Source organism: Lonchura striata, chromosome 1 (assembly GCF_046129695.1).
Source record: "Lonchura striata isolate bLonStr1 chromosome 1, bLonStr1.mat, whole genome shotgun sequence".
Classification (NCBI taxonomy): domain Eukaryota; kingdom Metazoa; phylum Chordata; class Aves; order Passeriformes; family Estrildidae; genus Lonchura; species Lonchura striata.
The window spans coordinates 96,194,534-96,215,926 of record NC_134603.1 but is presented as its reverse complement, the minus strand read 5'-3'; the positions used below and the strand labels follow the sequence as shown (position 1 = coordinate 96,215,926).

General features: G+C 39.9%; 2 protein-coding genes across 5 annotated transcripts in view; one reads left to right on the top strand and one right to left on the bottom strand.

Annotated features, from left to right (window-relative positions):
- The first annotated feature begins 122 nt into the window (after positions 1-122).
- LOC110470712 (leukocyte elastase inhibitor) lies at positions 123-8,456 on the top strand. 2 transcript variants are annotated; one of them, XM_021530572.3, is made up of 7 exons: positions 123-225; positions 1,487-1,662; positions 3,615-3,752; positions 4,569-4,686; positions 5,287-5,429; positions 6,112-6,279; positions 7,012-8,456. In XM_021530572.3, exons 2-7 carry the CDS (start codon positions 1,495-1,497, stop codon positions 7,411-7,413), a joined length of 1,137 nt encoding a protein of 378 aa, XP_021386247.2. In that variant the 5' UTR covers positions 123-225; positions 1,487-1,494; the 3' UTR covers positions 7,414-8,456. The 2 variants fall into 2 exon arrangements, with proteins under 2 accessions (XP_021386247.2, XP_077642148.1); XM_077786022.1 differs by lacking the exon at positions 123-225 and having other exon boundaries at positions 1,269-1,662.
- Positions 8,457-9,031: 575 nt separating this feature from the next.
- Positions 9,032-21,393, bottom strand: part of WRNIP1 (WRN helicase interacting protein 1) — a 28,623-nt gene continuing 16,261 nt past the window's right edge. Inside the window, exons 4-8 of one of the 3 annotated variants that reach the window (XR_013340694.1) lie at positions 20,382-20,614; positions 15,212-15,367; positions 14,283-14,362; positions 13,378-13,817; positions 9,032-12,938 (exon numbers count right to left, since the gene is read on the bottom strand). Coding sequence is in view for 2 of the 3 variants with exons in the window: in XM_031503725.2 (XP_031359585.2) it covers positions 13,542-13,817; positions 14,283-14,362; positions 15,212-15,367; positions 20,382-20,614 (745 nt within the window). In the remaining variant the exon portion in view is untranslated. Of the gene's footprint in view, positions 12,939-13,027; positions 13,818-14,282; positions 14,363-15,211; positions 15,368-20,381; positions 20,615-21,393 lie in introns of those variants that run through there. The other 2 variants (XM_031503725.2, XM_077786016.1) reach the window with 2 other exon arrangements.

The following is a 21,393-nucleotide window of genomic DNA, read 5'->3' as shown; positions in this document are numbered from 1 at the left end:
TGGGGGTTGTTTAATCCCTCTCCCGAAGCTCTCTCTTCTCTCCACCGGGAAACCGGGGACACCCGGACGGGAGGGGCCGCGGGACAAGACCAGCCGCCCCGCCCCGCCCTGTCTCCCCGCCCCAGCAGGGTCCCCGCGGGTGACACCGCGGTGTCACTGCGCCGCTCGCCTCCTTCCGCTCCATCCCATCCCATCCCATCCCAGCCCGCTCGGCGCTGCCCGCAGGTAGGCGGCCAAGCGGCCCTTGGCTGCGCGTCCTACGGGAAAGGGACGGTGACGGCACCAGAAGGGGGAATTTTTCCTCTCCGCCTCAGCGGGCGGGCGCCGCTTCTCTGGCACCGGGGGTGGGCACTGTCCAACAGCTGGTTTGGGTTTGGGTGAAAGGCTGGCGGTGAGGTGTAGGTAAGGGAAAGTGAAAGTACGCCTTGGGACTTGGGTATTTTTAGGAGTGTTGGTGGTCTTTCTTTATCTCGGTAAGTACGTGGCAAACTGCCGGGTGTTTATCGGTCTGGCACGGAGGAAGCCGATAGTGATAATTTGCATTTGCTGTAGAAAGACTGTACAGGCAACACCGAAATTTTGGTGTAAGCTCCTCAACGCGGTTGGGTCCGGAGGAGAGAAAGAAACAAACCGAGACTCCGCTGCAGCAAGCACGGAGCAGCCGGACCGTGGGCCGGGCGAGCAGGGGGCTGGCGCAGCATCCCGCGGTGCCGCCACTGGCTCTCGGGTGGGGTTTTGAGCCTGACCCGGCTCTTGCGCCTTTCAGCCTGCTCGTGAGCATCTCCCCAAAGCGCACCGCTGCTCAGTGTCAGCCGTGCCGCTTTGCTGTGCTGCCCGTCGCCTGTGTCCCCGGCGGTCGGGGGGTCCCCGCAGCCCCGGGACGCCGGGCTCCCTGCCCCGGTGTCCTGCGTGCGGCGGGCAGCTCCGCGCTCCTCCTGGCAGCGCAGGCGAGGCACAGCGCTGCTCTCCGCTGCTCAAAGTCACCGTGCACGGAAGGCTTTGGCACGGTTGACACCGCTCAGGGGCATGGATCTGCGGCATGAAGACAGGAGGGTTACTGAGAGGTGTCTGAATGTCCCTGAGCAGATATTTTGAATGTCCTCCGTGCGTTGTAAAGGAGCAGAGGGAATGCTGTAGGAGGGAGAGCCCTGGCATGTGCTGGGTCTGTGAGGACGAGGGACTTTTGCAATCCTACCATCACACATACTTTCAATTTCAGATCTGCAGGAAAATAATTAAGAAAAAATATCTATAAAGTTAGTACGAAAAGGAAGGTTGGAACACACAATTAACATGGAAAAAAATCTCCTGCTTTTTTAATGTGACTGATTTTTTTAAGAATAAGGTGCACTAACGATGATATTCTTGCTGTTTCTGTAAGCAGCTGCGTCCAGTTTAATCCAGTCTTTACTCTGTGAGTCACACAAGGTTAGACAGTGTTTGAAGAATGTTTCCTAGGGTCCTTATCAACTGTTTTATTTTTCAGCTATAACCATGGAGAGCCTGTCCAATGCCAACAGTAGATTTGCAATTGATCTGCTCAGAAGGTTTAGTGAAGCCAACCCAACAGGAAATGTCTTCTTTTCTCCTGTCAGTATCTCTGCTGCTCTGGCCATGGTCCTTTTGGGGGCCAAAGGTAATACTGAAGCCCAGGTGCTGAAGGTTAGTAAAATAAAATGGTCATTAATTTTATATTTTATTTACATTAAAAGGGGTTGTGTTTTAGAGGAGGGAAGTTGAAATGAGGGTATTTTTATTGGTTCAGGACAAGATTTCTGTCATGCACACTCATTTTTCCTTAGACTCTGCAGCTAGTTACCCTCTGCCTAGCCTGCTCCAGAGCCCTCTGTCTATATTTTCTATGGCCCTTTTTCTCATTTAATTTCAGTAGTTAATTCTTGACAGAGGAGACCAATTATGTCATCCTCCTTTTAAACGGATTGTAACTTCCAGCAGCAAGGCTCTATGAGTTTTCATGGGACATTTTGACAAATTATTACTTTATAACACAAGATCACTAACGTATGTTGGTGTTGTTCATTTGGTATTTTAATTTTCAATAATTCTGTGTGTTTTTGTAAAAAGCACAGTAGCATTCTATAGTTTTATATCTAAAGCTATGATGATACATCGTGATACTACCTAAGTATCAGTCTCTCACTGACAGGTGAGATATCTTGAAGGAGCTTAGCCTGCATGGTTATCCTTACCATAGCTTTAGGGTAGGTAGGATAGTTTAAAAAAGCCTCCTTATATATTGCAAAAATGGTGCACATAAGAGTGTGCCAGTTTCCCCTAAAACCTCTGTCATGGGATGGACTCAGTCACTGTTGTTTTTGCAGTCTTGTTAGGCTAATGCCTGTAAAAAGGTGTGTGAGTCTCCTCCTTGCAGTCATCCTGATGCATTTGCCTATGAACAACTTCACCTTTGTATTCTGGACTTTAGGAGGGTTGAGTGTTGCTGTGCTTACTCAATAAAATTACTTCCCCACTACTTGTTCAAACAGACTTTGAACATATTTCATGTAATCAGATTGACAGCCCCACCTAGGATAAACCTACTGACAGCACAAATCATGAAAAAGGAACTTGGGGGGAAAATAAATGTCTTTCAATGTAGTAATCCTCAGCAGGACATGCTTCTGTATCATGATACTTCACTTATGAACACAGTGCTAATTAAAGAGGCAGCGATTAGCAATTGTCAAGAGCTGTTTGCAAGGACACAAAAGTTTGTTTCCGGGATCGTAATTCTATTGTAAGGCTGCCTCTGTGATGTTCTTGCTCAGCCATGCACCTGTACAGCACAGCTTGTACCGAGGTGGTCGGCAAAGCCTGACCAAATACCCAGTGAGAGAAAGAGAAGGCTTTCCTTTGAATCCAATCACTGCTTCACACCAGTCTTCCCTCCTGGGAAACACATGGTTTAAGTTTGAATATCAGTGCCCCTGTCCATGAGGTCTGGCAGCTTCTGCTGTCATATCTTTAAGCCCTGGCCAGCCAGCTTGCCTCTGGAGGTACTGATAAAGAGATATTGTAATAATGCACTTGATCTTAAACCTAATACTTACTCTTATATATATATATATATATATAAACTTTATATGAAGTGCATATATATTTATGGAGTTATATTTTCATAAAATTATAAAGGATAATTGCTCTAAGTTTTCTTAATACCTCACCTGTGATAGTGATGATTGTATATTCTGAAAATATACAACCCCACATGCCCTTGGGCCAAAGGGGGAACCAAGAAAGCAAGAGTCTCCATGGTGTCATCTTTCTTTTTGATCCTCACCTGGGAACGAGTTTTTGGGCCCAGTGGCCCACAGAGAGGCCCCCAGAAATGCAGGCAGGACTTGTGGTTGTGGTCAAGAGCTTCAGCTGTGACTGTGTATAAACCAGGATCACAATACAAGTGGCTGACACGGGCAGCATAACATCGAGGGACAGTTTGATTAGTTGTTTGAGGTTTACAGAAGTCTCTAAGCAGCTTTCAGCCTTTTCTCTTTCTTCAGCCTACCCTGCTGCATCAGGCCTATCCTACAGATTCACCATGTGTTCTTTCAAGGCAGTATTAACAGCAGCTAGTTCACTTCTTTTTATTTCAGACGCTTCATCTTGACAAAGTTGAAGATGTTCATTCAAGATTCCAGGCTCTGACAACAGATATAAACAGAAGTGATGCTCCCTATCTCTTGCGGCTGGCCAGTCGGCTCTTTGGAGAGAAGTCCTACAGCTTTCTTCAGGTACAGTGGTGCACATCAGGATGGCCTGTGGTGGAATCTGGGGGGAAAGTGCAGCTGCTTGAATATTTATGAAGTAGAACTAATTCCAAGCCTACTTCTAAACTTTTCTGGGAGTTGACAGAAAGTGCTTCATACTTGCTGTGTGCATTTGCATATCTGTGAGCATCTGTGACTCTCACCTAAAGGGTGTAACACAGCAAAGCAAACCCTTTTCTCTTCCTGTTCACTTCTGCTGTTCTTATCCTCAAGAGAAGAATCACTGGTCTATGTTCTTAGTTTACAGTAACTATCATGACATCCCACTCTGTTGCACCCAGCTTTTTAGGTTGCAGCCAGTTCTGTTCCTGTTGCAATCAGCTTTTTAGGATTTTCATTGGAGTAATACCACATAATTTCAATATTTTTGAAAACACTATTTATTTGGGAGGGGATATCCAATATGTTTTAACAACATGCCTCTTCGCCAGTGAATTACAACTTTGAGTGCAAATAGGTTGATATTTTTGCCTGTCTTCAGCTATTTTGGATAGTTTTGTTTTATCCTAGCTGTGCTTGAGCCTGTTTCAGGAGAATGATAGTTAAGTACTGCAACACCTTCAGTAAGCACCCCATCAGCTCTAGACATGGCTGGTGTACTACGAGGCTTACTCTAAGAGTGGGGAAAAAACCTGTTAACTTCAGAATTCCCCCAAGCAACACACTGTTTGAACCCTACCTCAGTGTTGGTGACAATCTGAGTACACCTTATCTAGCTGATAATTAGATGTTTTCTTATCTTCATGCAGTGAAAGCTATTCTTATTGTTTCAAAATCTAGGATTTCCTGACTAATACACGGAAATTATATGGAGCTGACTTGGCTACAGTTGATTTTCTTCAGGCTTGTGATAAAGCTAGGAAAGAAATTAACCAGTGGGTTGAGGAGAAAACTGAAGGTAAATTACTTCTTTGTTAATAACTGGTAGAGTTTCTTATCTTGGGAGCAGGAATGGGCTTTATTTTCTGCTGTCTTTGGAACAGTTTAATTCTGTCCTGGGGTACTCATTTGATGCATGGACAGAACCAGAAATTACCTAAACAAGGCATTTAACCAGTTCCATAAGTCCTGAGAGTTTTCCATTCTGTTTTGTGCTCAAGCCATGAGTGCAGGAGAGATGCCTAAACATGGAGGTGTACTCATGAGTTGGAGAATTTGTCTTAGTCTGTCTTGGTCCATATATATACATGGTATATATATTTCTAAATTCAGTATTCTTTAATGTGGGCATTCTGTAGTTCTTGTATGAGGAGTAGATGAGTTGCATGTGACAGTTTAGACTAACAATATTACATTTTCATCAAATCATTGTATATCAAAAGTTATAGTAGTGTGTATTAAGAAAAGGTATGGTGAAATAGTGAGACAGGTACTGAAATTATTACAGGAATAGATTGGTTTTATGTTTGTAGTATTTCTATGGCATCAGTTTCTCGATGTATGTTTATATGCTTACTACATGATTTTGTTGTGACCCTTTTTTCTGCTGCCTCTGAAGGCAAAATCCCTGATCTGCTGTCTGAAGGCTCAGTTGATAGCATGACCAAGCTGGTCTTGGTGAATGCTATTTATTTCAAAGCGAACTGGGCAGAGAAATTTCAAGAAGCTGACACCACTGATGCACCATTTCGCTTAAATAAGGTAATACAGATATGTCCTGGTAGGACATATCTAATGAAAAGGTATAATTATATAGGTGGTAATGTGAAGCTTTGCTTACAGATAAAATAATTAATAAATACGAAGTACTTTAGTAATATTTATTTATTTTTTATGGATTTTGGTATTTTTCTGTATTCAGAAGCTATTTTTTGTCTCACTTACTAGAAAAGCATTAGAGACAATTCTCACGTATGGTTTAGGACCTAACAGGGTTTCTGTCTGCAGCAGATCGGCAGCTATGAACTGTCTGTGTTTGTGATGCTAGGTAAGCAGTCTTAAAATGACAGGATATTTTGATTAAGCCCCATCTTCTTGTTCTATATTCTGCTTATGTTAACAGCTTTACAAGTTACTGTATGCAGTCATTTGCTTTATGCTAAACAGAGTTGATCTTTGTTGGCTTAACATTTTCATACGGAAGTTTGACGAAACTATTTTGGTTTCTGTGATGACTTTGCTGTAGAAGCCAAAGAAGAACCAAATATAATACAAACTCATTTCTTCAGAAGAAATTGTTTTAAACAGGCAGTCAGAAGTCTGAAAGATGCAGTTTTATAATGGAGGATAAGTGTTTAATAAATGCAATTTTAACTTGTCTTCTATCAGTTCTTTAAATGAGTATTTCCTTAACTGTTACTTTTCATGCCTTTTATCCATCCAGAATGAAAAAAGGACAGTAAAAATGATGTATCAGAAAAATAAATTTAATTTTGGATACATCCCTGAAGAGAAGATCCGTGTTTTAGAGCTGCCTTACGATGGAAGAGAACTTAGTATGATCATCCTGTTACCTGATGACACTGAAGAGGACTCCACTGGACTGCAAAAGGTGACCTATCTAAGCCAATGCAGTTGTTCAATGTTTTTAAGTTTAGCCATTCAAAACTAAAGCTTTAGTGAACCCATGTTCTCAGGGCGCCAAATCTATTTTGTCTATTTTTAGACAACTCTCTACTAGTACAGCAATAAAGAATAAATGGATGTACTGCATCGGGAAGAGAAGTTGTGTTCCAATTTTGTAGCTTGTGTTCATGTGTCCTCTGCTGAACTGAATGAACCATGATGGATACTGAAAGCAGAGTTAACTGTGAGAATTATCTTGCCTTGATTGTTTGTTTTTAATGAGAGAATTAGTCTTTCAGTAGCTTTGAAAGTCTTTCTTTTCTTAACCATAAAGTAGTGAGACTGTTTTCCATTAAATAAGCAGCTTCTTTGGGCTCCCTGATTATGATTTTTGTTACTTATTTTTAATTAGGTAATTCCATTTAGTTAGATGAAACAGTAAGAAGACTGGCTTTCTATCAGTGCATGATTTTCCCTTCTGTACATTGCAGCACGAAGTGAATGTCTGCATTACTTCGTAAAGTAAAAACTGCACTGACTTCAACTAATTTTAATAGTATTTTTTATCTCTATTTAGTTATCAAAGATAAGGTTATGTTCATTTTTGCATAGCTGCTCTACCCTCGTATAATGTTCTATAAATAAAGCCTCATAAATGTTACTGAAAATGAAGTACTACACTGGTGATAAGTAATGCTCTCTGTCCTTTTAATTCTAGATGGAAAAGCAGCTTACCTTAGAGAAGCTCCAGGAATGGACACGGTCTGAGCATCTGTATTCCGCTGACGTTCACGTGCGTTTGCCGAAGTTTAAGCTGGAGGAAAGCTATGACCTTAAATTAGATTTAGCCACTATGGGCTTGCTGGATGTGTTTGACAGTGGCAAGGCTGACCTGTCGGGAATGTCAGGGGCACGTGACCTCTTCCTCTCTGCAGTTGTCCACAAGGCTTTTGTGGAAGTGAATGAGGAAGGCACGGAAGCTGCAGCTGCCACTGCTGGCATTGCTATGCTCTGCATGGCCATAGAAGAGGATTTCAACGCTGACCATCCTTTCCTTTTCTTTATTCGCCACAACCCAACACAAAGCATACTTTTCTTGGGCAGATTTGCTTCCCCATAAAAGAAAACTTACCATTTGCAGCAGTTCCTGTTGTTGTTAATGAAAGCTTTGTTCCTGAACAAGTTAATCCTCCTGTTGTGAGTTCCTAGTAATTTGACTGAGATTCTGCCTTTCCATTAAAACAACCCCAGAGAAAACAAGGGAGTAATTTATTTTTCTTTCTTGAGATTGACATCACCTTTAATTGAACAAGGAAAATCTTGGAAGATAAATAGATTTTCTTGGAAGAAATGCATATCTCTTAAAGCATAGTGTCAGCCTCTATGCATCCTCACATTTTCTGTGTTCACAGTTCTCCATTGCAATAATCAGTCACTCCTTAATAATCCAGTCACTCCTTATGCATAAATACTAGGTTGCTCTTGCAAAGCCATCCCTTCCCTAAAATACTGCTTTACAAAAATACTGTAATAAAATCGTTTTAGGCACTAGAAGGCATGTTTCAAACAGCTGGGTATACCCAGTTCTGTCATGAAATAGAAGGTCAGATAACATTTGTTTAGAGACATCTATTTATAGAGAAAGGATTAAGCTATTTAAACAAAAGTAACCCCTTGAAGCTAGTAGCCAGAAAAATTGCAACACAACTTTTGAATGAGAAAGAAAAAATAAGTAAGACTTCAGGTGATGTGTTTAAAGAGGATTTTAAAAATTTACATTAAATGTTAAAAGAAAATGTTTAAGGGATTAGAGGTTTTAGGTGCCTTTTTGAGTTCAGAAGCCTCCCATGTTAGATTCTGGCCAATACTTCTGTCATTCCCAAAAGATACTTCGGCTTCCTAGAGGAGGATCTGCAAGAAATACCTGATGTTCCTCTTTACGTACAAGGATTCTACATTTACTGAGCTGACTTCCACTACCTCTTTATGCACAAACCTCTGGTACTGTACCACAGCCTTGTTCCTGGTTGCCAGTGTAATTACACACTGTCATGTTCTGTGTTTATTTTTGGAGGTTATTTACTTGTGTCTTGGGTACTGTAACATTTACCTGTACAACCTTAGCTCTGAATGGGGCACAATAATTTATATAATTGCAAACTGCATTTGAATCTTGTCTTTCTTTAAGCAACAAATAAAAGTCTTTTACTTAAACTTTTGTTCAAAACAGCAGCTTTTTCTATGCAATTTAGTATTTCAGAGTACCAAAATAACTGTCTGAAGTGCAGAGCCACAGAAAACCACTGGCACAGCAGTTATGACCAGCTGTCTGAAATTGTTCAGAGTAGGTGAAAATATTGAAAACCAAATTACTCAATAGAAGAGATGATTGCATGAGCCAGCAGCTTCCCCTGGAAGTGTAAGCTGAGCTGCTTGCCCCTACAGGGAATGGGGAAAGTCATGGTTTTTTGAAATGGCACATGAACTTGGTCTGCAATACGTGGTTGCAAAGGCTCTGGTAGGCTTGCAAAGGAGACTGTGTATTGCAGCCTGCAGATGTGAATGCAATCATCTCTGCACCAAGTGCTCCAAAAACCCAATGCCTTGCAAGTAAAAGTACTAGCACAAAACCCACGCAAAAATTTAGAGCACTTTAGTGTTGAGCTTCTGGGCTTTGTTTCAGCATTTTAGCAAAAAAAGCTGCTGCTGCTGTAGACAGCAAAGCAAGGCTCAAAAACTCCATTTTAATTTCATCTTTATTTGCACAAACTCAGTCAATGTGTGCAAGATACATGACTGAATGCTTTTAGGGCAGCAATTACCAAGCAATCAGAAGAAAGCTAAAAACTTGCATAAAAGTACAAATCAGCTTTATGACGAGACTGATGTCTGTCTGTATTTATTGTGTTGGTATCAGCATTCAGTAACTGAACTGTAACTCAATTACATTGAGACAAGATTGGTTTTCTACAGACACAGTGCACAAAACAAAACCTCAGCAATAAGAATCTCAATAAAATCAGCTTCACATTCAACCATTTCAAAAAACCCAGCAACCCTACTGGCCAATATTCCCCTACCATAATTTATGCCCCACAATAAGATGATTGTGTTTTTCCATAATACTCCATGCTTTTTTCCTGTGCTCTTGTCAGAACAAATGATTGACAAGGGCTGACTCCAGCAGAGAAAACTGGCATGCTATCTGTATTCACATTTCTAAATAATAATATGCTGCTTCAACTATCCTCTTGAGAAGGATTTTGTTTGTAGAACTACTGCATGAACACAGCCCTCACTAAGTTCAAAGCAGGGTAATTTTGAGATGTCTTAACTGGGTAAAATGGTAGAAAATGTAATTTTAATGAGTTAAAGAGATACAAGATGAGAGACTGAAACATTAGAAGTCTCAATATAAAATCAGGAACTTAGCCTTAGTCTTAGCAAAGCAGCATTCATAAATCTACACGCACCACATAAAAATATTCTGCTTGCAAAAATCTTTGGTTTATATTAACCCTTAGGAATGCAAAATTAAGAAGTCAGCCTGACTGCAGTTAAACTTCCTGGGAGGGAACTGGTAAATTCTTGAGCACATTGAGTACTTGAGTCCCTGTTCAAAACCAATTTGCAACAGGCTGCTGGTTTGAGTAGACAACATATGAGTTTCTTCCAGTGAAATAGAGGATTACAGTGGCTGGATTTCCCCCTCCTCTCCATTTTGGCCTCTCCTAAGCAGACCAGTCTTTATATAACAAGACAAAACTCTGAGAAGTATTTGTTCACTGTGCTGTGATGAGTAATCCAGACTTTGTACTTCTGCTAACACGACTTCCTAGGAAAGCCTTTTGTTTTTGATTTAAATACAAAAAACACCACCACCCACCACCAATTGCCTGCTTTTTGTCTGATTCATACAGCTGAAATTGCTCATCCTAGGAAATACATACCATAGTGTGGATAAGGAAGACAGTTATCTCTACATTTTATGTCACCTTATACTAGAGATAAATTTACTACAGATAAATTGACACAGATGAGTTAACTCAGAGCATGTGTAGTTATACTTCTGCTGTTCTATGTTTGTACGTGCCTACACATGACCAAAATCCTCATAAAGTACATAAACCTGATCAGGTTGTTGTTTACTATGATTTATTACAGAAATAAGACCAGTTCAGTTCCCTTGCACCTATTGAGATAAAAAGGTACAACTGAAATCAGAACTTGGCGTTTGGTTTGGGTTTCCTGTTTTCATTGTAGTGAACTGCTAGTTCTGTCATATTATCTTGTGGTACGATCTAAATGAATGCTATTAGCCATATTCATTAAGAGGCCTACACAATCCAGACTACTTAGTAACAATAAAAGACAAAAACTACAGCCAAAATCCCAGAGAGTACAGCCTGTCTGGAAACATGCTGAACATGCAGGGTAGCTGCTGGCAATTCAGATAATGAACTCATCACAGCAGCCAGAAAATGTATCTTCAGGACAGGTGGGAATTCAAACAACCAGCACGTATAAACACTTATATTTTTAAATCATTTTATGGAAAATCATATGCAATCATTTTGGTTAAGTGCTTTTCTCTCAACATGAGAGAAAATGCTCACAGAAAAGAGAAAAAAAATTCAGTCCAGAGGTTAAACTGCAGATTTCAACTTTTGTGCACAGAAATGTGGACAAGAAAAATAAAATTAAAGTAATGATTTCACATAAATATTTGGTGTAAGACAATTCCTTGCTAGCTGCATCATCCAGATTTTCATCTGTGAGAGTCAAACAAGTTAAATACTGGAAACAATATTCACTAGGTAATTTGCTAAAAAAATCCTGCAAAGGAACTAATTTGGGGAATTATTTAATTGATATTTCTGTTGTGGTTATCCAAATCTCTCATGAGGTCATGTTACTACTGAAGAAACAACTTTGATCAGTACAATTTTTTTTTCTCAAAGTACTGAATTCCACAACATGGAATGGCTAGGGCATGGCCTTTCTCATGATCTACATTATTTCTTGGCAGCACAACTTCTGTAAGACAAAAAAAAATCGTGACATGGTAGATTTTGATGGTGTTCCTTACACCAGAAACAATTGTTACCTGATAGAATCCAAATTTTCTAATGACACTGCAATGTTTGTATTTCCTTAAAGCTCTACACTTTGAAAGGTAAATAAATATACCACTATACTAGCATGCAATTATCCTTCAATGAGCTTCTCAGGGTAAACTTCAGGTAGTCAAAATCTAGAAAACAAAGAAATGTGCTCTGTGATTTTTAGATTTCATTCTTTCATCTTGTTCTTTTGAAGGAGATTGGCTTCTGCTTGTTGAAAGCAGCATTGCCAATCCTACGTGGAGACTGCATAAATTGCTGAAAGAGGAAATGGATGGTTTTGCCTTGGGTCTGTTTTGGAGAGATGGGAGTGGGGTGAAATGTTCACCTCTGAGTGCATCTGATCCTGATGGACTTTTTAATGGAGCATGGAGTTCTTCAAAGAGAGGAGATGGCCCTCTGTAAGGGGATATAAAAGAGATGCATATTAGCAGCAGGGAGAGAGCAGCAAGCAGCCACTCTCCAGTGCTGCTAATTACCACAGAGAGGAAGGGAAAAGGTAGATAGTACTTGGCTTGGAGAGCAGCCATGTGGCACAATGGCTTTCAAACATTAACTTCTTGTTACCAGTATTTTGGTAGCCCATTAAACAATACTGTCTGATGGATCTGCCCTGTGGGTCATGATTTCTGCTTCCATTGGAGGCTGAGGAATGAAGCACCACCTCTGAACCCTTTGCCAACCTGTGCTGCCCTCTGAAGGTGAGCACATGCTGGTCCAGCATCAGAAAAAATCACACCTTGCTTTATTCCTCCAAAGGCATTTCAGAGGACCATCAGGATAAAAATATTAGTCTAATGAATTAATCTTAATTCATGCAACAAGAAAGTTCCAACCAACTACAACAAAGTGAATTGAGTTAAAAAGAAAAGCACGCAAATGTATGTAAGTGAAGCTTGTCTTTAGAACAACACTTTACTCAAAGAATTCAGAAACTACTTAAGATAGGAGAACATATAAAAGTTTAAAGAATATGATTCAAACCCTCTAACAGTACACAATCATGCAAAAGGTTCAATTTCTGAAACATTTCAGTTACACCAGGATCTTTGGCTTGACCCTTACATCACACAGAACTTCGTATGAAGGGAGTCTCACAACAAAATTAATCTCCAATACAAATCACAAAATTTTGGAGGCTGTATATCCAAAACTTTTGATCAAGGCCAAGAGCCAGCAATCTGTCATGAGAATTAAGAGCAATAAGCAGAATAAAGTTGGCTTCTGGACTTGGCACTGCATTCACAGCCCACAGACCTCCTGGCTTGTGAACGCTGCTCTGAATGAGCTCCAGATGTGGGGCTGTGGCAACCCCTCTGATCTAAGCCCCACACTGCAGAAATCCCCACACAGCACAAATACCTCTGCTGTCAAGAAATACCCACCTGCTACTGGTGTGCTCCAGACAGCTGGAACAGGTGGTTGAGTCATATCACAGCTGGAGAGAGGTGCAAAGAGCTCAGTATCACTCCAGTGGCCATTTTCCGGACTATTCTGCTTAACAAAATGAATTAAACTTGTTCTGGAAAATAGGGATAATAAAATTAAAGGGATATCAAACTTTCAAAACCACAATGCTGTCATAGGAGTATTTAAACAAATACATAAACACTATTTGTAACAGCTTTATTGGTTTAGTAACTGTCGTATAAAATTGGTCTCTGAAACATTATAAGAACAAAAATTACTCAATTAATAATTGCTTACTGTAATTATATTTTGTACAGTATTTTAGGAGGGGGTACAATTTACTATTTTTTTTTTTTAAAACAGTACCTCAAAATCTGAAATAGACACTGATTTTAAAAAGCAGCACAGTAATATTTCTTGTCTCACAGTAAGAGCCAGAAACACAAGTCTCTTGTTTTTTCTTACTTTCATTTAAACCACTGACAGCACTATATGGATAAAGCTTATTTTTGCCTTTCTACAATGCCTAACTGCAATTCTTCACAAAATACCTTCTGAACAACAGCAATAAAAGCAGAAAGGCAAAAAATATCTGGAAGGCTTGGTGGCTTAAATCTTTCAACCATGGTAGCAGCCAGCTGACACTGTAAGGAGAATTTTTATCCCAGTAGAAATGTATGAGTCATAAAATAAAAACCCATTCTGAGAACAGCAGTCATGTTTCTCGTTCCTTGAAGAAGTCTGTTCCTTTCAACTCTTCTGGTAGATAGTCCTGCTCCACAGGTTCCTTGTACATGGGGTTGTATTTGTAGCCTTTTCCATAGCCCAAGTTCTTCATGAGCCTTGTTGGTGCATTTCTCAGGTGCAGAGCAACAGGGGGCAGTGGTCCCGTGTGCATCCTCAGGCATTCCTTGACGTTGCCATATGCCCTGTACACCTCTATAGACTTTGGGGCTCTGGCAAAGTACACTACACACTGTGCTAGAATCACCTGCAAACAAGCAGAGGGAAATGTTAAATTACTTCTTTTAAGTTCTTTGGGAAAAGGTCTGCTATTCAGGTTGTTTGTACAGCATGGCTGGAATTGTGCTTTTAAACTGACCTCTGCCTGCTACTGTAATATGAATACTATTATTTAACAACATCACAGCTCCATGGTTTTCACTACTAGAAAATAATAGCTACTTTATTTATCATATAAAAAAGCAGACAGAGAAAAATTATCTATGTTCATGTATCACATTTTAACAATAAATATTCAGTAACTTTTATTTTAAACCACAGCATTAAGAACTGAACATTTAAGAGCTACAATGTTCTACTGTCAAAGAAGAGGCATGCAGAATGAACAAGTAACTCAGTTTGCACTGTCCTTGCAATCTGCTTCTTTTTATAGTTACAGATAGGTTTTACAGATTGCAGAACTTTTAAATCAGTGAATTAATGAAGCATTTACCTCACACTCAGGCATTCCAATGAAGTGACAGCCTTGATAAGCAGCAACTGCTTGTGTTAAAGCCAGAGGATCTGCCAGTCCTACCAGATGGGATCAGATAAAAGCAGGCTAAAATCAATTTACTTTACTTAATATATATATTTTTTTAACTTTTTTTTTTCTTTTTCTGTAAGGTATCCATGCACATTTTAGAGCTGCTTTCTCAGATATTGGAATTCCTGGCACAATACCACTCCATACATAAGATACACTCCCTCTATCCACAAGCTTTCCTCCTCACAAAAAAAAAAAAAAAAAAAGAAAAGAAAAAAAAGGTCTAAGCTATGGGTATGATTTAGATGATTTAGACTGAATCTGCTGCCACACAGTGGCAGCCTAAGCAGTAACTGACCACATATGATTCTCCTACTTTTTGAAATTAATTAATAAAGAAATGGGAAATATTGCTATACAGATGCAGCTTCCCCAGGTCTCCTAACTCTTTACCCATCACATACATGCTAAAAGTGTTGCTGGATCTGCTACTTTTGATAAGTAAATAAAGATGCCTTACAGCCAACAAACCTGAGGTTTGTAGGTCAGGGTAGGTATTCATGTGCCAGACTTCTTAGAAAATCAGACATCCCTGAAATACACACTCTGTTGGCACAAGTTTACTGGTGACCTACAACCAGCAGGTTTTATAAGAATCCATATTAATACACACCAACCCTGTTCTCAAAAACATTTGTCTTTCCTGAAACAGGTAATCATCACAATGACACCTCATGTAGGTTTCTGCCTGCATGCATTTCAGTATTTTGTACCTATTCTGCATATAACTATTTTGGGGTTGTTTGTTTTTCAAAAGCCAACTTTTAGAAACCAGAGAAGCCTGGATCATCTTCATTCAGCGTGGTATTCCAATGTGAAATACTGCAAATACTGACCTATATCTTCACTTGCAAACCTCACCAGCCTCCTTGCCACATAGAGTGGATCCTCACCGCCCTCAAGCATTCGAGCAAGCCAGTAAAGGGAGGCGTTTTCATCAGAGCCTCTCATAGACTTGTGCAGGGCAGAGATGCAGTTGTAATGTTCTTCTCCTGTTTAGGATGGGGGAGAAGCAATACACAAAGCTGTTAAGAGGAAATGAAGTGAAATGCATTTAAGGGAACAGAATATATTTTACGAGATCACATCAGTAAACATAAGCTGCTTTTTCAAGTTCTTTTTATGGATATGTGGTTACAGCATTTATTAATGTTTTCAGTGCCTCCATGGTTTCCCATGTGAATTATTCCCTAACTACATAAGCGAAACAGAGAACAGAGCAACTTCTGATGAAAAGGAAGTTGTTTTGTTTGTTTTTGTTTGTTTGTTTGTTTTTTTTAACATTGCTAGGCAAACAATTTGGGTTTTGTAACCTGTCTTCCCTTCAGAAGAGAAAAAGAGAAAGATAACCCCAGATTCTTCAAGCAGTTAGGAAGAAAACTCGACATAAGTAGCTTATAATTGCCAAAAAGTACAAGCACATACAAATAACTGATCATTGCTTTTGGACACACACAGAGCTCTGAGAAGACAACACAAGAATCAGACAAATCCAGTGATACAGGTTATCCCTGGACACAGTGATACCGTAGTGTTTTTAGAAAAAAAACATTTTGCATCATCTAAAACTTGAAAATAAAGTGCACTGTAAAACACAAGTTTGATATGCTGTATAGGGGTGAGAAAAAAGGAAATACCATGGATGTACAATGATGGAACATCATACAATTTGGAAAATACAGAATTGCAGTGCTTTACCCTGGCAAACCCCTAAGAAATGCTGAATTCAGCTGTGAACACCTCCACTACTACAACAACACTTGAAACGCCAGACTGCTAAGTAAAAAGTGGGAAGACTGAAAGAAATACAGGATTTTTTTTTATGTTAAAGCTTAATATATGATTAGATTTTAACTCCAAGGAGAAACAAAGCTATTCCACAGATCTTCTAAGGCTACACTTAAAAACAGGGAGTCAGGATTATAAACACTGAATGAGAACCTTTCCTGCTTACAATTTTCCTTTGTGCAACTGGTTTTGATTCTTATGCATGTGTTTTAATCAAACTTGTAAGGGTATTTTGCTGCAATATTTTTAAACTTTCCATGTTATCTGCCTCTTTTATTTTTTCAAGTGTCTGGCATTCCTTGGCTCACAGCTAAGTATGTATTTTAAAGGCAACTGGCTGCATGAACAGCCATCTGTTAGTATTCCTCTTCTTCCTAAGGCTAAAAGGATTTACAGCCTGAGGGCCACATCAGAACACACCAGTCACTTGTAGGCCCTGAAAAATAAAAGGGCTGCCTGAGTGAGTCGGAGAACTAAAATCTTCATGGTGCTGCAGTGGCTTCTTTTGTAGCCAGCAAGATCTCCACCTCCCAGGTCCACTGCCCCCATCTCTGCTCCTGCCAGGGTGTGATTTCCCTGGGGAATTCAGCACGCTGCCGCAGGCAGTCAGACAGCTATTTTCGCTAGGACTCCACACAAAGAGCCCTGGTATGCAGCCCTCACTCAAGCCAACACAAACAGCACGTACCATGCTCCATCATAACACTTGAGGCAGGAGCAATAACTCCAAGCAGCTGAACTCGCATCATCCTCTTGCAAGAGGCGTCTCTTGGTCTCTTAAAAAGCAAGGAAGATGGCCTTTAAATATCTCCAGAGGTTGCACTCACACAGATTTTTCTGCTGGAGGCTTTTATATGCTGTTTGGGCTACTGTAAAGTGTTATATGTGGGGATACCAGCTGGAGAGGCAGAAGGAATCCAGCAGATAGGTTTGGTCTAGATATATATACCTGCAGGGAACTTCAGACTTCAGGCTTTTTATTTCCTTCCTTACAAAGTTAGTGTTGGTGACAGAGCTACAATGACAATACTTATACATCAGTATAATCACATTGCATTGTCAATTAAAGACAAAATACAGTGATGTGCATTGGAGAGAGATCTTACATTTCTGTCTAAGAATACAGTTTATAAATAGCCTGAGATACCAAAAGCACTTTTAAAAAAACTAGAACCTTTAGTAGACCTTTATTTATTAGCCTTCTTATGCTGTTAGCTGATATACAGGTTTGGGCCTTATCAATTCAGTTGAGAGACAGGCACATACCAGTTTATCTATCTCTGCTGTATTCCAGGTGCCTTTTGAATTCAAAACTATGAAGAGTTTTTGAAATCAAAATAAATTTTGATTTAAATGCTGCTCCCACAAAGGCAAATACCTTTTTGAAACAAGATACTACACAGGAGGCTTTGTAGAAGAGATGGCTTTCTAGTGTCTGACATATACAGATACAAGAATCTTGTTGACATATGCCCAGAGTTGCTTTATATGCTCATGAGGAGTTTTCAGGCTAGTTTAAGATGCCGATTTATCTCAAGTCATATGGGTAGAAGATAGAGAAAAGGTCTTGTTCACTGACCATAGTTAACATTTGAGTTTCATAAACAATTCCTATTCACAAAGCAGTGGGGAAAACTAAAATCAGTCCCCATCTCAAATTATTTTCTATCTTAGCCAAAAGTAAACACCAAACTGCTCATTGATAAAGGAAAGAAGAAAGCCTTGGAAGTAAGACTAGACCAACAGCATAGATAAAAAGACTTCTCATTCTGATCCAGCAGAAAAAAACTGAGCCGGTGTGAGTGTGGTGATTTAACACCAGTTGGGAATCCAACTCCAAATAAGCCAGTCCCCTACCCCAGCAATGATGTGCATGATATGGAATAGCAACTTATTCCTGCCCATATGGCTCTAAGCTCTGCCCTGACAGCAAACCCAGGACAGTGAGATACCTTCTCTTTTCTCCTCCAGAGAATGTAAAGGAAAAAAACTGTGTTCCAGACTGCAGTATAAATTAACTTCAGCATAATGCATTCCCAGTTTTTACCATAAATGAAATTATGTCATCTCACAGACAGTGAAATTACTGACATCTACCTTATTAAATCAGTGTTGGCAGAGTGATACAATCTGTAAAAGAAAGGGGCAATAATACAACTCTAAAAGAAGTAGTCACTGCCCATCTGCTGGTAAACTTTAAGGAATTTGGTTTCTGCATCATTTTTCTAAAAGGATCAAAATTTAGCAACTGCAATTAAAAGCTAAAATATGACTAATAGTTTTTGTTTCCTTCTAACTGCAAGGGCTTCAGGCAGCTGCTGGAAGTGAAATTTTATTAAAGTTGTTTCTTTGTCCTTCCAGCTAAAATGCATAAACTATCTGCACAAAGACTTTCTTTACATGTCTGCACATAGATTAGAACAACAGCCTAAGAACTGCATTATGAATGATTTCTTTCCTAGATTACTTAATGAAAATACAGAAGAGAATGCTGAACTACACATATTTGGCAAATTTTGCAGAAGGTAACAAAAAAAATGTAAGAAGTCCATATTTACACTCTGAACACTAATCAATTATTTGGTGCTTTCTACATGAACGTGCAACACATGTATGTTGCTGCTATCATGATTAGACCCTCCACTTTAAATGACGGAAGCATTTTATTTTAGAGGACTGTAGATCCCACCACCACATCTGTGATTCAAAATGTGTTAGATAAAACATGCTACCAAAAAAAAAAAAAAATTATTTATGCAGTAGCCGCCATATGAAAGTCCTTTGTATTTAAAGAGGACAAACAACTATCTCTACTATGGACAGAAGCAGTCAACCTGCAGTCAACAGTCAGTGGTCAACACTGACTATTCCACAGAAGAGAGAAATTCTGAAAAGGCACAGACTTGGGCAACCTGCTACTGTGACAATATTTGTGTCAGGCTTTCTGGCATTTATACAATCCAGAAAAATTGAGTTTTCACTGCTCTCACCACTCTGAAAATCTCTGACAAAAAAACCCACAATAAACTGCAACAAAGATTTCTGCAACAAAGATTTCTGTATCAGTGAAGGGCCTGACACTCACTACCCAGACTTTGTGCAAGCCTCAAGAAGAGGCACTCTGTGCCATCTCTACCAGAGCAATAAAGTGCAGGAGGGCTGGGAGCAATGGACACAGCCAAGAGTTCTGTGTGACAGTGGCCACAAGGCGACAGCAAACACACAAGGGACCTACACGGTGCAAGAGACTCGTACCAGTGAACCAATCAGATTTTCCACTTCCTTCTAATCATGACCTCTTTCTGCCACAGACCTCATAAAATTTTTCTTCTCCCTCCCCCTGCCTGCCCTCGACTTCTCAGCTGCCATTAGATCAGTATCTGCCCAGCTGCCTTTCTCCTGACAGTGAGTCATCATTATTTCTTTGTAGCAAGAAGGCTGCAACCAACCTCAAGAAACCTCTCATCACAGGTTTTGAACAGTGGCAGTTAATGCAGCATATCAGAAACAGTGGCAAAAAAAAAAAAAAAAAAAAATCAGTTCTCCAAATGCTGCTTGGCATAATAATTTCATAGTGTTCTGCACAGCCATTCAAGTGTTGCTGAAGAACTAGCATATGCATTCAAGTGGATTCATCTAATCTGATACTGATTTTTAACCCTCTAACATAAAATGGTTTAGTGGCCAACTACTGTGATGCCTAAGATTGCCAAGTCACAAATTTAGCAAGAGTGGTTATCACACTAGGAAGCATTAAGTGCAATACAATTTATGTGGCCTGCCCTAAGTGAGCTACAGAATTCATTACCTTAAAAAGCAACTCTAAAAATAAAGCAAACTACTCAGGTTTTGACATAACATATTGCTATGGATGTGAGCACTTCCAAGACTTTCAAAGCAGTAGAAGTGCAACAGAAGATATCCACCCCTTCAAGAAAAATGTTGCCATAAAATTCTTCTGCCCCTTTCACTGAAAACTCATAGACCTTACATAACAAATAATTTCACCATGCAACTAACTGTTCTCAGGACAGCAAATAGGTCTTTCAGCTAATCTACACTGCTTGGTTGAGAAGGAATTTTCAGCTAAACTACACTGTAGAGGAAAAGTAACTTTTAGGACAAACTTCGAGCAGCTGGTACAAAAAAAGGAGAAGAAAGAGGAATTAGAGCACATTTTGAGAACACTGCATCTCAGAAATTGCATCTGTTACTCACCTGCTCGGTCATACAGGATGTGAGATCGCTGGAGCCCCTCCTTTACATGCTCTTCTGTTACCAGAATGCAATCTGCAGCACCACCTTTGGCAGTGGTGTTCAAAGGAGTGGTCCTTCCCACTGCTACTCTGGCCTGAACTGCCAACTGGAGTCCGTTCAGCCCAGTCCTGGCATCCCCATCGCAAAGATAGGCAAGTGTGTTCAGAGCTTTCTCCTCTATGTACACCGGTAATCTGCAACAGAATAACCACACACCCTTAGCCCCCATCACACTCCTCTCTGCCTCTTGTGCTGGAGATGACCTTTTAGATTTCTTGATACACAGCTGGGTTTAAGATTTGTCTTAACTCATCCTGCAGAGCCAGGGGCCCATCCTCTTCCTCCTGCTCTAATGCCTGCTAAATACAATTGCACATGAAAAATGTAGGGCAGGATCTATTTAACCCCCTATTTTTCCTCATCTCATTAAATTCAACAAAAACTAGGGTTAGGTTTTTACCACAGCCCAATTCTGATACAGCCAGCTGAACTTTACAAGGTTTTACTCAACCAGCATTTCACTGCTAGCACTTCAAATTCCTTGGTGGAAGAACAGGAAAAAGGTAGGAAGCTATCCAAATGCAGGTGAGAGAATAGAGCGAATTATAAAGTCATTACATAACATTTTGAACTACTAACAACAAGAGGTGCTATCCGTTGTTCTTTAGAAAGCAACAACTGGAAAGATTGTTTACAATGTAAAACCCACATTTTTTTGGTATTACAACTTAGTCACTGGGGTACAAAAAAAAACCTTACTCGAAAGAAGCTGCTTCCCAATACATGTCCATCACTCTTCTTGCCATCTACCGTTCTAAGTGTGCCAGAACTATACAAACGTGAAAAAGGCAAAATTCCATTGAAATCATAATCTAAATGAACAAATCACTGAGATTAGCTCAGTTGATTGAAGCATGGTGTTGATAACATCAAGGGTTTGATCCCTGTATGGGCCATTCACTTAAGAGCTGGA

Coding starts and splice junctions, on each gene's coding strand:
- LOC110470712 (XM_021530572.3), top strand. CDS start 1,495: ATGGAGAGCCTGTCCAATGCCAACAGTAGATTTGCAATTGATCTGCTC. Junction 4,687..5,286: donor GGTTGAGGAGAAAACTGAAG/GTAAATTACTTC, acceptor CTGCCTCTGAAG/GCAAAATCCCTGATCTGCTG. Junction 5,430..6,111: donor CACCATTTCGCTTAAATAAG/GTAATACAGATA, acceptor TTATCCATCCAG/AATGAAAAAAGGACAGTAAA.